General features: G+C 37.9%; 1 protein-coding gene across 1 annotated transcript; it reads left to right on the forward strand.

The window, feature by feature from the left end:
• The first annotated feature begins 438 nt into the window (after positions 1-438).
• sdr16c5b (short chain dehydrogenase/reductase family 16C, member 5b) lies at positions 439-12851 on the forward strand. The gene is made up of 7 exons (XM_061240260.1): positions 439-614; positions 1400-1739; positions 3340-3471; positions 3723-3822; positions 5541-5685; positions 6856-6981; positions 11292-12851. Exons 2-7 carry the CDS (start codon positions 1419-1421, stop codon positions 11383-11385), a joined length of 918 nt encoding a protein of 305 aa, XP_061096244.1. The 5' UTR covers positions 439-614; positions 1400-1418; the 3' UTR covers positions 11386-12851.
• The last annotated feature ends 601 nt before the right edge of the window (positions 12852-13452 follow it).

Here is a 13452-nt window from a genome sequence, read left to right on the forward strand (position 1 = left end):
TGCCCCGTCATTGCCAGTTTGTAGATTGAATCTGTTCGCCACCCTTTTTATTTTACATCTATGGCGCATAGACCATATGTTATCACTTATAATTTGATCTGAGCAACACGACTTTTATCGAAAGCTTATAAATATGGTGGAGCTCGTGTGCATCTAACAAACCGTAAATACCAGTTCCTGCCACGTGACCAGTTAACCCATCATAGCCTGATCTCAGCTCTGCTTTCATTACTCAAATTTCCTGAAAAATACCGTTTCGCATTGGATACATTTCTAGATTATTGATCTTAAAACGTCATAGGAATAGAACTTGGATTTACCTAATATGCTGGTGTTCAGATGATGCTAGGCTACCACTAGACACGACCAACCGACAGCAATTAAAGGGTTAGTTCACAATTTTAACCGCGCCCTCATCTACATCCTGTGTACCGTTAGCTGCCGGAAAGTCTGTGGCTGTGCAAATGAACTTTGTATCTGTGCGCATTACAAGGTGCTTCTTTAGCAGTACGAAGGTTGTGTAAACATTAAATTGTGCAACACTCTTATGCCCAAAAGGACTGTCCAAAACCATTTGTTACAGAGACCGAAGCTTGGGTCGAGTAACGTGAGTGGTAAGTTAATCTGTATACTTCTCTAACAAGCGAGGGACGGACAGTTAGCTAGCCATGACGTTCAGTTAATGTAACGTCAAAATCAATTTAATAATTTCATGCAGTGCATGTAGCCTTATTACTGGAAATACTTGTATTTAAGCTAGCATCCCTTCCAAATCGTTATTGAACGTCATTTGGGTCGACTCCGTTCAGTGGGAAAATATACACTTTATTAGGTATTTATTATACTCATTTTTGAGATCTTTGATCTTTAGAATAGTATGAAATGCGGCATATGTTGTGTTCCTTTGAATAACAGCATACATAATGCAACTGCTACAATGGTAATATTTACTTAGAAGGTATTTAAGACACAGAGTAGACAAAGTAGCAGGTAGATAAATAGATCTCAGTGACCACTTTATTAGGTATTTATTATTAGACTTATTTTAAACACTTATTAAGCCTTCTGCTGCTGAAGCATATCCACTTCGAGGTTTCACACGTTCAATCATGCCACGGTCGAAATAGTGATCACATTTTCCCCATTCTAATAGTTGAAGTGAACATTAACTGAAGCTCATGACCCGTATCTGCATGATTTTATGCATTGTACTGCTGCCACACGATTGGCAGATCAGATTATTGCATTAATATGTAAGTGTCCCTAATAAAGTGAGTGTGAATATTAACAGTATTAATGGGTAGCGGCCTGAGAAGCCTGCACACTATACTTCTATGCATAAATACACTGCTTTTAGTTTTAGTCCGAATAAATGTTTTTGTTCTTCTGTATGACCTAGATACCCTTCGATCTGCACAATGAACTTCTTTCTGGAGACACTGATGGTGCTATTCCTGTCCATATACTACCCCTTGGAAGCTTTTGTAAAACTGTTCCTCCCAGCTAGGAGGAAAAATGTGGTTGGGGAGATAGTGTTAATCACAGGTGCTGGAAGTGGCATTGGGAGGTTAATGGCCTTGGAGTTTTCCACTTTGGGCGTCACATTAGTATTGTGGGACATCAGCGAGGAGGGCAACAAAGAGACTGCTCGTCTAGCCAAGGAAAAGGGTGCCACTGAAGTTCACACATACATATGTGACTGCAGCAAGAAAACCGAAGTCTACAGAATTGCTGATCAGGTAAGATTTTGACTGTAATGGCATTCTGTAAACATCAAATCCTTTGTCCACCTTTCATTGCACTCCCTTTATATTGTTCACATCAAGGCAGGGATGGGTGGTGCTATGGAAAAGAGCATGTGATGTTACAGACACCAGTTAATCTCTCTTAGTCAGTGGAGAACGCCAGTTAATCTCTTCTTGTCAGTGGAGAACACTTGGCACTTCCCTGGCCAACACTACAGTTGGTTATTACTACACCCACTGGGATTAGACAACAGACTGATCCATACCAAGTAGATTTTAACATTTATGCCTCTTTCTTGTATGGGTGGTAAAAGTGTCATTGTGGATAAAAAAAAAACCTGGGGGGGGGGGGGATTGTGGCACCAAGATTGTGGTCTCTTGACCATTCCTATGTCATTAACTGTATCATGTACATTGCAATTCCTTTGTTTTAATGTAAGTATGGCATGGCAGTATGGCATGGCAGACCAGTGTCCATAGTCTCCACAGCATATTCATGACCTTGTGCAAACTATAAAATAGAACTATAACTGTGATATAGACGCAGTGATTCCTGAGCTTCCATTTTAGCCCGCGTCTGTGTCAGTGTCACATAGCCCATAGGGCTGAGGCATAGCTTTGATTCAAGGAGAATATTTAGCAAAATAACACCTCACAGACCCATTGCGATTTAATTATTCATAATTTAACAGATGCATGAACATTTAATTTGAAAAATGAAATTGGCTACATCTGCGATTCGTGTTTGTCGAGTGTGTGCTCCTGTAGGGAAACCGTTGACATTATGTTGTCAACTGCCTCCTACTAAAGAGGAAGTGATTTTGTTTTACATACAGATATGGGGTAGAGCTGAAATGGTGATATAAATGTAATTTGGGGGTGTATGTAATACATTCATTAAAAAAATAATGTTGGGTGACATTTATTTCATGGAAAAGCCATGTAACTCTAACATTACATTTAATAAAATCACCGACTTGTATATGTAGATACCTGAAAATACCTGTAGTAGTGTAATGCCTTTTTGAATAGTTGTGCCTCATCTTGTGTGGCATGCAAATTTCTGGAAAGAGTCGAGAGCCAGGGATAGTATCCTGCTTGTAGTCAGTTGCCAAAGATTACAAAGAGATGCTTTCGGTAACTAGGATACATAATATGAGAGTCAATGGCTATTCTCCTTTGTGGAAGTAATGGGCCCACCTTTAGGCTCCCTTTGTAATGGCCCCCACCTTAAGCATGTTCAACTGGTTTGTGTATTCCTGTGTTTCCTCTAATGAAAAGCTTTAGCTGTTACTGGTATAATTGCATGGGTTGCTTCTGTTATTGACCGCAAGAGAAGGATCTAGACTTACAGGACTTGGTTATGGAAACAACACATAGGCTGACATAAAATGTACATAAAATGCTTCACACATGCAATATTTGTATTTTTGACAGGCTCTCTTTTTTCCTATGGTGTTAAATAGTAGTATGTGGTTTTGTTTTAGGAAAAACATTTGATACTAGTTGATATTGTTGATACTGCCTGTATGATACTGTCATTGCTTACCTGACTCACCAAACCTGTTTTTTTTTTTTTTTTTTTTTAACCTAGGTCAAAAGAGAGCTTGGTGATGTTAGTATACTCATAAACAATGCTGGGATTGTTACTGGCAAGAAATTCATCAATGCACCTGACAGCCTTGTAGAAAAAACAATGGAAGTGAATGCAATGGCTCACTTCTGGGTAAGTTAGAGTTTACTATATGTTTGAATTTTTGCCTCCACAGTGATCGAAGAACAGTGTGGTAAACCACAAAATATTTGGTTCCTATTTGGAAAGTTGGATGCAGGATAGTATTAATAGTTTTCGGTAATCTTAATTTTGGACTTTCCTATCTTTATTTTGTGTCAGGCCCACTAGTATTTGCCAAATGTATTATGTTATATTTATTTATCAAATAATCAAGTTAATCATTAAATCCTTTTCTCTTTAAGACTTACAAAGCATTCCTTCCAGCAATGATGGCAAGCAACCATGGGCATCTTGTCAGCATTGCCAGTTCTGCTGGACTCATTGGAGTTAATGGCCTTGCAGGTACAGTTCACTAACCCTGTCAGTTCTAACCAATGGCAGTGAAACCTCTTTTTCTTTGTAACTCTACTCCAGGGGCCTGGAACAAATGTATATTTAGCTGGGGGCAGCAGTGAGGTGTACTGGTTGGGGAAATAGAATTGTAATCTATAGACCGCAGGTTGGAATGTTTGATATTGTGGTTAATATTGGGAAAGACTTCATAACCAAAATAGATTCAGGAAAATATCCAGCCTGGGCATTGCCTGGATTTTGAGTAAGGCAAATTTCTAGGATAGGTTCATCTGCTTAAAACAATGTGCAGCATAAATATTATGTAGGCTAACAGCATAAATCAATATTTTGTATTTCAACAAGTTACTTAAATATGGTTTTTGATGCAGTGTGTACATACAGATAAATTAAGAAGGCAATGCAATTTGTAGAGAGAGGTTCTGATGTCACCATGCTATTTGTCATCCACCCTACAGTATACTGGGTTTACTGTGTACCAGTAAAGCAACTGTTATTCAGAGTTTTTAATGGTCCTTAATCAGATTGCAGAATATAGCAAGGGGTGAATATATTCCATATGGTATTTGATTCAGGATGGCTTACCTCAGTTCTGTGGCAATCTTTGTACTGTAAGTGACAGTCTGTGAATTTCACAAATTTGGCTGTGAAATTAATATCATGGAATTGGAAAATTTTACAACATGAGACAATAAAGACAAGTTTTCACTGTCTTTATTGTTATTATTATTATTATTATTATTATTGTTTATTTCTTTATTTCTTTCTTTATTTCTTTATTTCTTTATTTATTTATAATAATAAAAAAATTGTACATGTTGGGAAGCACATCTGCTGTGATATAAACGAAAACAAAAAAAGCATGTTGCATAACAGAAAGGCACATGACCGTCATTATATGATGTGCAAACAAAGCAAAAAAGAGGGAAAAAAAGGTAAACACATTGGACATATTTGAGGAGCGTCAGTTTGTATCACTGCATCTGAGTGTCTTTCAAATCATACATCAATTATTTAACGTAACAGGAAAATAATTGTAAAACGCAGACTGTTTTTTTGTTGTTGTATTGTGTAATGAATAATTCAAGGACAGATCTTCTAGCTCACAATGGCACTGCACAGTTGATCATTACATTTGTATAAACAGGGGAATCAGCTTGTATGCATTCAAAGAGCCGTGTGTCTGTGGATGGTAACTCTGGTTTTAAAAGCTGCAACATGAAAATCTTACTGCTTGTGGGGATATTATTCAAAGTCTATATTATAATGATCTTATGATTCGGTGTTGGGATTCCTTTCTTCAGATTCTGTGTAAACCAGGAAAAACTAATTTTCTCATAATTTTGGGTAGTGTATTACAGAAATGTCCAAGAAGAAATCCATTTAGTCACTCATTGGAACCAACATAAACAGGAAGTCAGATTTTTAAACTGCACTATATCCATCATTATTCTGTAAAATAATAGCTGCAAGATTCCACTGAACTACAACCTAGGGTCATAGTTAATTTCTCAGTTGTAGTCTCTGCTATTTTCTCATGCATCAGATGCTAATCTAGAGAATGTTGGGTTCTCAATCATTATATACATTTGACAGTCTGACATAACAAGTGCTTGTTATGCACAGGAAAATACTTTTGGCTGTTGACCTTTGATATTTTTTACAGGATACTATGTACATATGTCCATCTATATGCTTTCTCTACACAGACTACTGTGCCAGCAAATTTGCTGCTGTTGGCTTCGCTGAGTCCATAGCCCTGGAAATGCTAGCCACAGGGATGGATGGGATTAAAACAACTATTGTGTGCCCATTTTTTATCAACACTGGAATGTTTGATGGCTGCAATACTAAGTAAGTTGTGTAATAGACAGTGTTTGCTGCTGGCATCCTATCTTGTGCAATAAAGCAGTAGATTGCAAGATGCTGTGGTATATGGGGCTCGCAATGAAAGTGAATCAGGTCAATAAAGTCAATGAAGGCTGAGCCTAAGCCATTTCTTATTCATGTCTGGGATATGTCAGTAACTATGAGTCTACAACTGTAAGCTTCATCCAGTAGGGACAGGGTTGAGGTAAGTTGGCCACAATAGTTACGCCCTTAGCTCCAGCAGTAATCTCAGCAGTAATCAGTGAGCAGAAATCGCACTTCAGCTTATCTAGATGCTGGTGGCATGGACGAGACCCGATAACCATGCATATAAAGTGTGACCTCAGCTACCTTCCACACTACCGCACCGTTCACCACAGTACATACAAGTGCGATGAAGAAAACAACTGTGAATTTCATTTCTATTGGATCTTGCATGAACCATATGGTTCTTACAGCTCTGTGACAGCCATTAGTGGTTAGAGATAGAAGTCAGATGGATTTACAGGTAAAATAAAAAAATATTCTCAAGAGGTGCCACTGTGCACACAAGCAAATACTTGTAGACTTTACTTGCTTCTCTTGTGAGTCATTTCGGGAGTTTTTTCCCCCTCCCATTTTCCTCAGTTCTGACGCTGAAAGTATGTGAGCTCCGATGCCTGACCTCTGCCCTGTGGCCCGAGCACATGCGTGTTCGTTGACTCGCGTGTGTTTATGCAGGCTTGTGGCAATGCGATGTGGCGTGGCACTCAGGGCGCGTTTTCCGAATCGACAGCTCTGGGACAGTGTTTTGTGTAAGCTTAGCCTCAGGGCTCAGGCAGAGGTGTTGTGGACGCTTTCAGACATCCCCTGTGCGGAGTACAGTGCCGCCCCCTCTCTCCCACACCGGCCCTCACTGACGTGAACACACAGACAGGTGCTCAGATCGCTGTCCCTCGCCATTAGGAGTGATGTGTCCCAGAGCTCATCCCCGTCTGCATGATTTAGACTGTTTAAGAACCGTGTTTAAATGCTTTAAATGTTTCTGTTGGACCACGTTAAGATTTTTCGTATGAAGACGTTTTGTTGTGGATGGATGAGCAAAGATCAAATTCAGTTTTTAATTGCACATTTGAACTTTTGCGCTGTGATTAATTTTTTTATTTTGTTTTTCAGGTGGCCCCGTATGATTCCCATGTTAGACCCAAACTACGTTGCCGAAAAGATTGTGGATGCCATCCTGACGAACCAAGTGCACCTTCTGCTTCCCAGGAGCATGTACTTTATCTCAGGATTAAAGAAGTATGTTTGTTTTTTATTATTTCTACGTGCCACAACAGTAAAACCTCTGTGATGGCCAATCAAAATAGAAATGGGACCTAGCATTCTGTCTGTCAAATGAGTTTGACCGCAAGAATTCTCTTTTATTGTAAAAGAGCACATTTCAGCCTTCAGCCTTTTTGTGAATGTAAAATATATTTTTAAGTAAAAGTGAAGCATGTTGTAGACCTGTCTGCTTGATCAATGCAGAATACACACTTCTGTTTTTTAAGTGATATGGGTGTTGGTTTGTGAGTACAATTACAGGTAAGCCGAAAAACAAACAGGGAAAGTATAAAGTACCCTTGAACTCATTTGAACAGTAGCAGTGGTGTGTAATTAAATAAATATAGACTGGATCTACATTGAGGAAATGTAGAAAGCACTATGTATCCAAAATAGCAATTAATCTTGATGGTTTTGTTAGAATACATGTTGTCCACTCAGGCTGAAATGAATGAATACTTAATTATTCAAATTAGAATTAGTTTGAGGTCTGAACACTGAATGGTCAAACCTGTTTAAACCTCCAAATTATTTGTAACAGGTAATGATATGATAGCTGCAAATATGCATATTTTGAATAAAGTCAAATTATATATACAATATGGATTTACTGGTTGCAAAGATTTCAAAATACTTTCACTGTAGTAAAATGTTATACAAGATGCTGTTTAAATGCTTTCAAATCCAAATTTCTATGATTAACTGAACTACTTTCTATAAACCTGTATAAACACTTGACAGAGCTTAAAATATATGACTAATTAATGCACAAAATGGAGACCACTTAACATGACAGTTCCCCAGAAGAAGGGAATGACTGTTGTATGTGCCTCTCCATGACCTCTTCAATATATACATACTGTGAGGAGCTGAGTCATTCTCCAGTGAGTACTCTTGCAGGAGACTGACAAAACAATGGCCTCGGCTTGCATTGTCCCCTTTTGTGGTACATGGGCTTAAGAGCAGTTCAGTTTCCTGAATCTGGGCTTATGTTTCTCGGGTGGCTTTCTTCTGAGACCGGTGTGTTTTTCTGTTCAGATGGTGCCATCGTCTGTGAGGAGCTTGTGAATATAACTCCTGCAGTGCCATAACATTAACAGTTGGGGTGAATAGCTGCATTGGGAGTCTAGTCTCTTGATTCATTGGCCCAGTCGGGGGCCTGTTTGGAACCAAAACTATTATTTTGAATTGCATGTCTGTGTAGAGCCTCAAAATGATGTTGAAAACATGCTATGAATCTTTTAAAGAAACATTTTAGGTAATTTTGTATCTGTTTAATTTTGCATCTAGGGAGTTCATTGTTTTTCTCTTGAATGTATACTGCCCTGCAAATACAAACTCCTGAGAAAAATGGCTGTTTAGCCAAATTGTGGTGGTAGTGTGATGATGCTTTGCTGCCTCGGGACCAAGGCAAATGTAATTGGGTTATGCAGCAAGGCCATGATCCAAACCACAAAAGCAACTCCACATCTGAATGGCTGAAACAGAATTGAGGTTTTGGGTAGTGGCCTAGTCCTGACTTGAACCAAATAGAGATGCTGTAGCAGGAGGTGAAACAAGCAGTTTTATTGAAATTACAGTATTGCGGCTGAAGGTTATGTTTACAGGGGAATTACTTTTTCACTTGGGTGATATGTGTGATTGAGAAATGTTTTCATGAAATGAAATAATTGTTTTTTGTTTACTTGGATTCCCCTTGTCTAATTTGACCATTTTGTCGAATGATCTGAAATCATTCAGTGTGAAATCAGGGAGGAGGCAAATACTTTGTCATGGCACTCTAACTGTGCATAGTCTCCTCTCTCTGGATCAATAATGACTCCTGGAGTCAGGATGTATGACTACTCGTGATATCGGAGTCATGGGATTATTCAACCTTCAACCCTGTGTGGCAGTGACAGCCAGTGCTTTTTGACATGACAGTATCTCCAGACGGAGAATTACGGAGATTGCCTCAACTGTTGTGTCAACCTCAACCTCTGACTGGCTCAAAAGCATCAAGACTTCGGTCCTTCAAGGTTCTCAAAGTTACGAAAAGGCAGAACTTACATCTTTGCTGCTTTGTTGCAGCTGAAAATAAATGAAACCGTTTGAATAAGTGTTACCACAGTATATAGCATGATAATCACAAACATCCAAACTTAGCACTTTCATAGCACAAAAGGGAAATTGAGTTAAACTTGGATTTAGACAACCCAAGCACTATCAGCCTCTTTACTGTGCTGACAATACCAACGATGATGCTAATTGTCTCTGATAAATAAGTTCATACCTGATGCTGAGAGCAAGCGCACTTCAATTAATGTGTCACACTTGAACAAGGGCTGCGCTTCAGTAAGTGATGTAAGATACAGGAATATGCGACTGTTCTCAATATGGACGCAGTGTCATGATCTTTCTGTATTATATGCTGCACCCCATTCCATCCCATCTTCTGTCATCCAACAACTTAAAAAGTAAGCCTGTTCAGTGAAGGGATAATTGTACATGATTTCAGATGAATTGGGGTTATTTTAAATTCGTAAACGGGGCCGTCTACGTAAAACAAATTCCTCCGAGATGGGACAGTAGCACGAATAATAAAAGCAATGCTGCGTTTGTTAGAATGACCTTTTGTGTGTCTAAGAATCAGCCATGTGCAGGTCAGCAGCTCCAATCATCTTGTCCTTTAGTGAAGCGTCTCCATTTTTTTTAGAGCTCTAACAGTTCTCAGTAAAAGTGGACCATTTGCGTCAAGTTGTTTACTTGTGGGCAGTTATTTTCAAAGCAGGCACAAGGCCATATCTGTACATGAGAAATTGTGAGTATTGGACAGTGTGTTGTATTGGACATGTGCTGTGCATGCACGTGGTCCAATGTGCTTCCCTAACCGGATTCAGATTTCTTTCCACATTTTGTTAGGTTCCGCATTCCTGTTGTTGCTCAGATATCCTGTCCATTCAGTTTTTCAATTCAAATCAGTTGTATTAGTATAGGGCAGGGGTGCCCAATCATGTGCCACAGAGGGCCGAGAGTATGCAGGTTTCCATTCCAAACAATCACTACCCCAGCTGATTTCACATATCATTTCCCTCCTCTCTGATTGAAGGTGTGTTAATGAGTGAAATCAGCTGGTGTAGTGACAGGTTGGATCATGGCACGTGATTGGGCACCCCTGGTATAGTGCTCTTCACAGGAGGAAGAGGAGGAGGAGGAGGAGGAAGAGGAGGACTAAAGCAAATTATTTTATTGCTTTCTAACAATGACTAAAAGCAAAATGATTGATCACTATTACCCATGAGGTGTAGACATTATAGAACCTTCTTTGCAATGTTCTCAATTTTCAGGACAAAACCCCTTCTGCAGAAATAACAATTTGTATGATAAAGTGAAATTAAAACCTGTAAATTAAGACCCATTTTGGAGACTGAAGTGGGGTTTTTTTCACACTTGCATTATTAACAGGTGTCATTAATATAATTACCAAGTGAAGCATCATACAGCTGAATTAAATTTGTGTGTGGGGGTGGGGGGCGGATGTATTGTTCTTTGTATATGTCAGGGTTTTTTCTAACTTGTAAAAGCTTTATAAATGTATAATGGCATATTCCTTTGAAAATATATGCATATTAAATGTTTTATTGTAAAAAAAAAAAAAAAAAGAAATTAAAAAAATCCATTACCATTAAACCATCCATACTGAATCATGGTCAATGTGAAAGCATATTCGAGCTCTAGACATCGAGAGATGTTTTGTTAATTCATAATGGTTAGTTTATTATTTCAATTTTAAAGATATTTTAATGCTTTTTGGCCATTACAGAGTACCATGTAGGTGTTTAAATATTGAATCACAAATTATACATTGTATACATGCACCTTTTCATGATTATCACCATTAGGTAGCCGTTATGTTATTTTCTCTTTATGTGTGTATGGATACTTACACGTCCTATCTAGAATAATTTGCATCAGCGTGCGTGTTCTCATGTGTAACCCCCAAATATCTGTTCCTATTGAATAACATTTAATATCTGTTACAATAAATACAATATTATTACAGTATCCTTTCTGCTTTCTGCACTCATATAAATGTTGTGTTGTTGAATGAAGTGGTATGAATTGCATCTCGACTGCATGTTGTTTTAGTGTGTTCAATATGGTTATGGTATGTTCAGTACTTGCATGGCATCTTTTTGCACAAGTTTGAGTGTGGTGTTGATGTTGAGCATATGCAACCTTCTGCCATAACATGAATGCCATGACATCTGGTTAACTGATTCTTCACTCTTCGTGTTTTTTCACAGCATTTTGCCAACCAAGCTTGGAGTGGTTCTGGGAGATTATCTTGGTGCATTTCACTTGATGGATGACTTTAAAGGACGCACAAAAAAGGATTAAGTTTGTGAATCTGTTGAAGGATATTTCTATGGATGCTACTATTGATCTTGTCTGGTACATCGATTTGATTATTTAAATTTTTTTTATATATATATCTGTATTTTAAATTTGTCACTCTTTGAATTTGAATGTTGGAAATTTCCTAAATCTATTAACTGGTCTGATCAATTGTAATTGTGTAATAATGTCAGATTTTAAAAATGAAGGATTTTTGTTTCCCAATTTTAACTCTTTTTTTGATAAGAGGACTTGGTATATGCCTGTATAAGGTTTATAAAGGTTCTCTGCACTGGTAGAGTTCGAGTAATTAAAATAGTTCACTTTAGTTGCCTTAGTAAGTTTGAAGTTCCCAGAAGGGAAATCTCGCACCAACCAAATAATGATGCAAAGAGTTTACAAACCATAAATATATTTCAAACCTGTGCCCTTTTGCCTCATTCCGAAATGCATAAAGCACTCAAATGAATGTGTACGCACCCATGTTATAGCCTAGATATGATGCCTTTTTATTTTAACAGGGCACTGTTGAAAAGCTGTTCATTCATGGGAACATTGTTTAAAGAGAACATAATATGAAATTATTTTAAATGTTTGATCAGTTAAAACAAGGTTTTGTCCCTTTTAGAGCATTGAATGCATGGGGGAATTGAAAGATGCAAAACTTCTACATTTAATTGTTTTAACACGCTATCAGTTTTACCGTGGTCCATAAATTCTTTATCTGATGAAGAATGCCTGCTGCTAAATGTGCCCTCGATACTCACGCATTCATCAGTGAAAGCCTGCAGTACTCTAGTCACCGCACAGAGCTTCATTTCAAGGTGATGAGGGCCTTACTTTTGCTCTCATGTTATACCTTATTTCATGTTAATCATTTCATTCGTTTATATATATATATATATATATATATATATATATATATATATATATATATGCATCCCCGTTAAACGCTGTTTATAGATAAATGTGACCAGTAGGTCGGTACTTCAAAGTATCCCATTTCCGTATACCGCACGCATGCACTACTATATACCCTATATATAGCTGGAAAATATCACAACAGCAGCATTTCCTGTTCAGTTATTGTATTGAAATACTGAAACGTATATATAGAGCGTAACTTGCAAGACGAGGTAATCTTTTCTATGCAACAGAAACATGTGAACTAACCTCATGTTACATAGACATACCGACTGGAAATTGTACCTGGCAATGAATGAAGTTTTGATTTGTTTGTAAACTGAAATTTGAAGGAACAAACTTATCATTTTTATTGCTGTTAGGTATAGTTGTTATACTCATTGTAGACTCACTTTTATATAATCATTGATAAGCAGATCTGCCCGGCATGAAGTTGTGTTAAAAAAGAATCTGCACAATAGCATTGCATTTAACCATTGTACTGTATCTTACCATAAATGTCATTCTTTTTATTTTGCTCAAAATTAAAATTTACCCTAAAATCATTTTGTGTTTAATTCTATTCATAGGACTGCTCTTCTTTGACAACAAAAATATGCTGTGCTTGTATTTAAAATATAAAATCTGTGTAGCAATCATAATTGTTCCATTCAGTCAACTGTGGGAAATGCAGCATGGTGATACACTAGCAGACCCGCACTATAGAGTAAACTGACTATGCAATAAGATAGATTGCACTCAAGCTTTTCTGATAACAAATGAGGTCAAATTAATAGAAAGGAGATGGTAAGCAATGGGTTCTGTGTGTCTACTGTGTAGTGTCTCTACGTTCTAGGATGAGGAGATATTCTGAATTCACAGTCTAGATATCCAATCGTAGAAGATAAAGGATTACAGGCATTTACAGTACACTTTTTCTTTTTGGTTGGTTGGTTGGGGGGTAGGGGGATGACAAGGGGAGAGAAGTCACGGGTCCAGATTTAATGTTGGTCTTTAAAGGACTCCAGTGTGTAAATCTGCTTCCAAGCTGCAGAGATTGGTCACACTGCTGAGTGAGCTGTGACTGTTTTATGGCACACCGGAGGAGGAAAGCATTGTAGCCCACATCTGCTGCCTGCTTTTAAGACCCATAGAGGTGCTTTATAC

This window comes from Conger conger, chromosome 4 (genome assembly GCF_963514075.1).
Source record: "Conger conger chromosome 4, fConCon1.1, whole genome shotgun sequence".
NCBI lineage: Eukaryota > Metazoa > Chordata > Actinopteri > Anguilliformes > Congridae > Conger > Conger conger.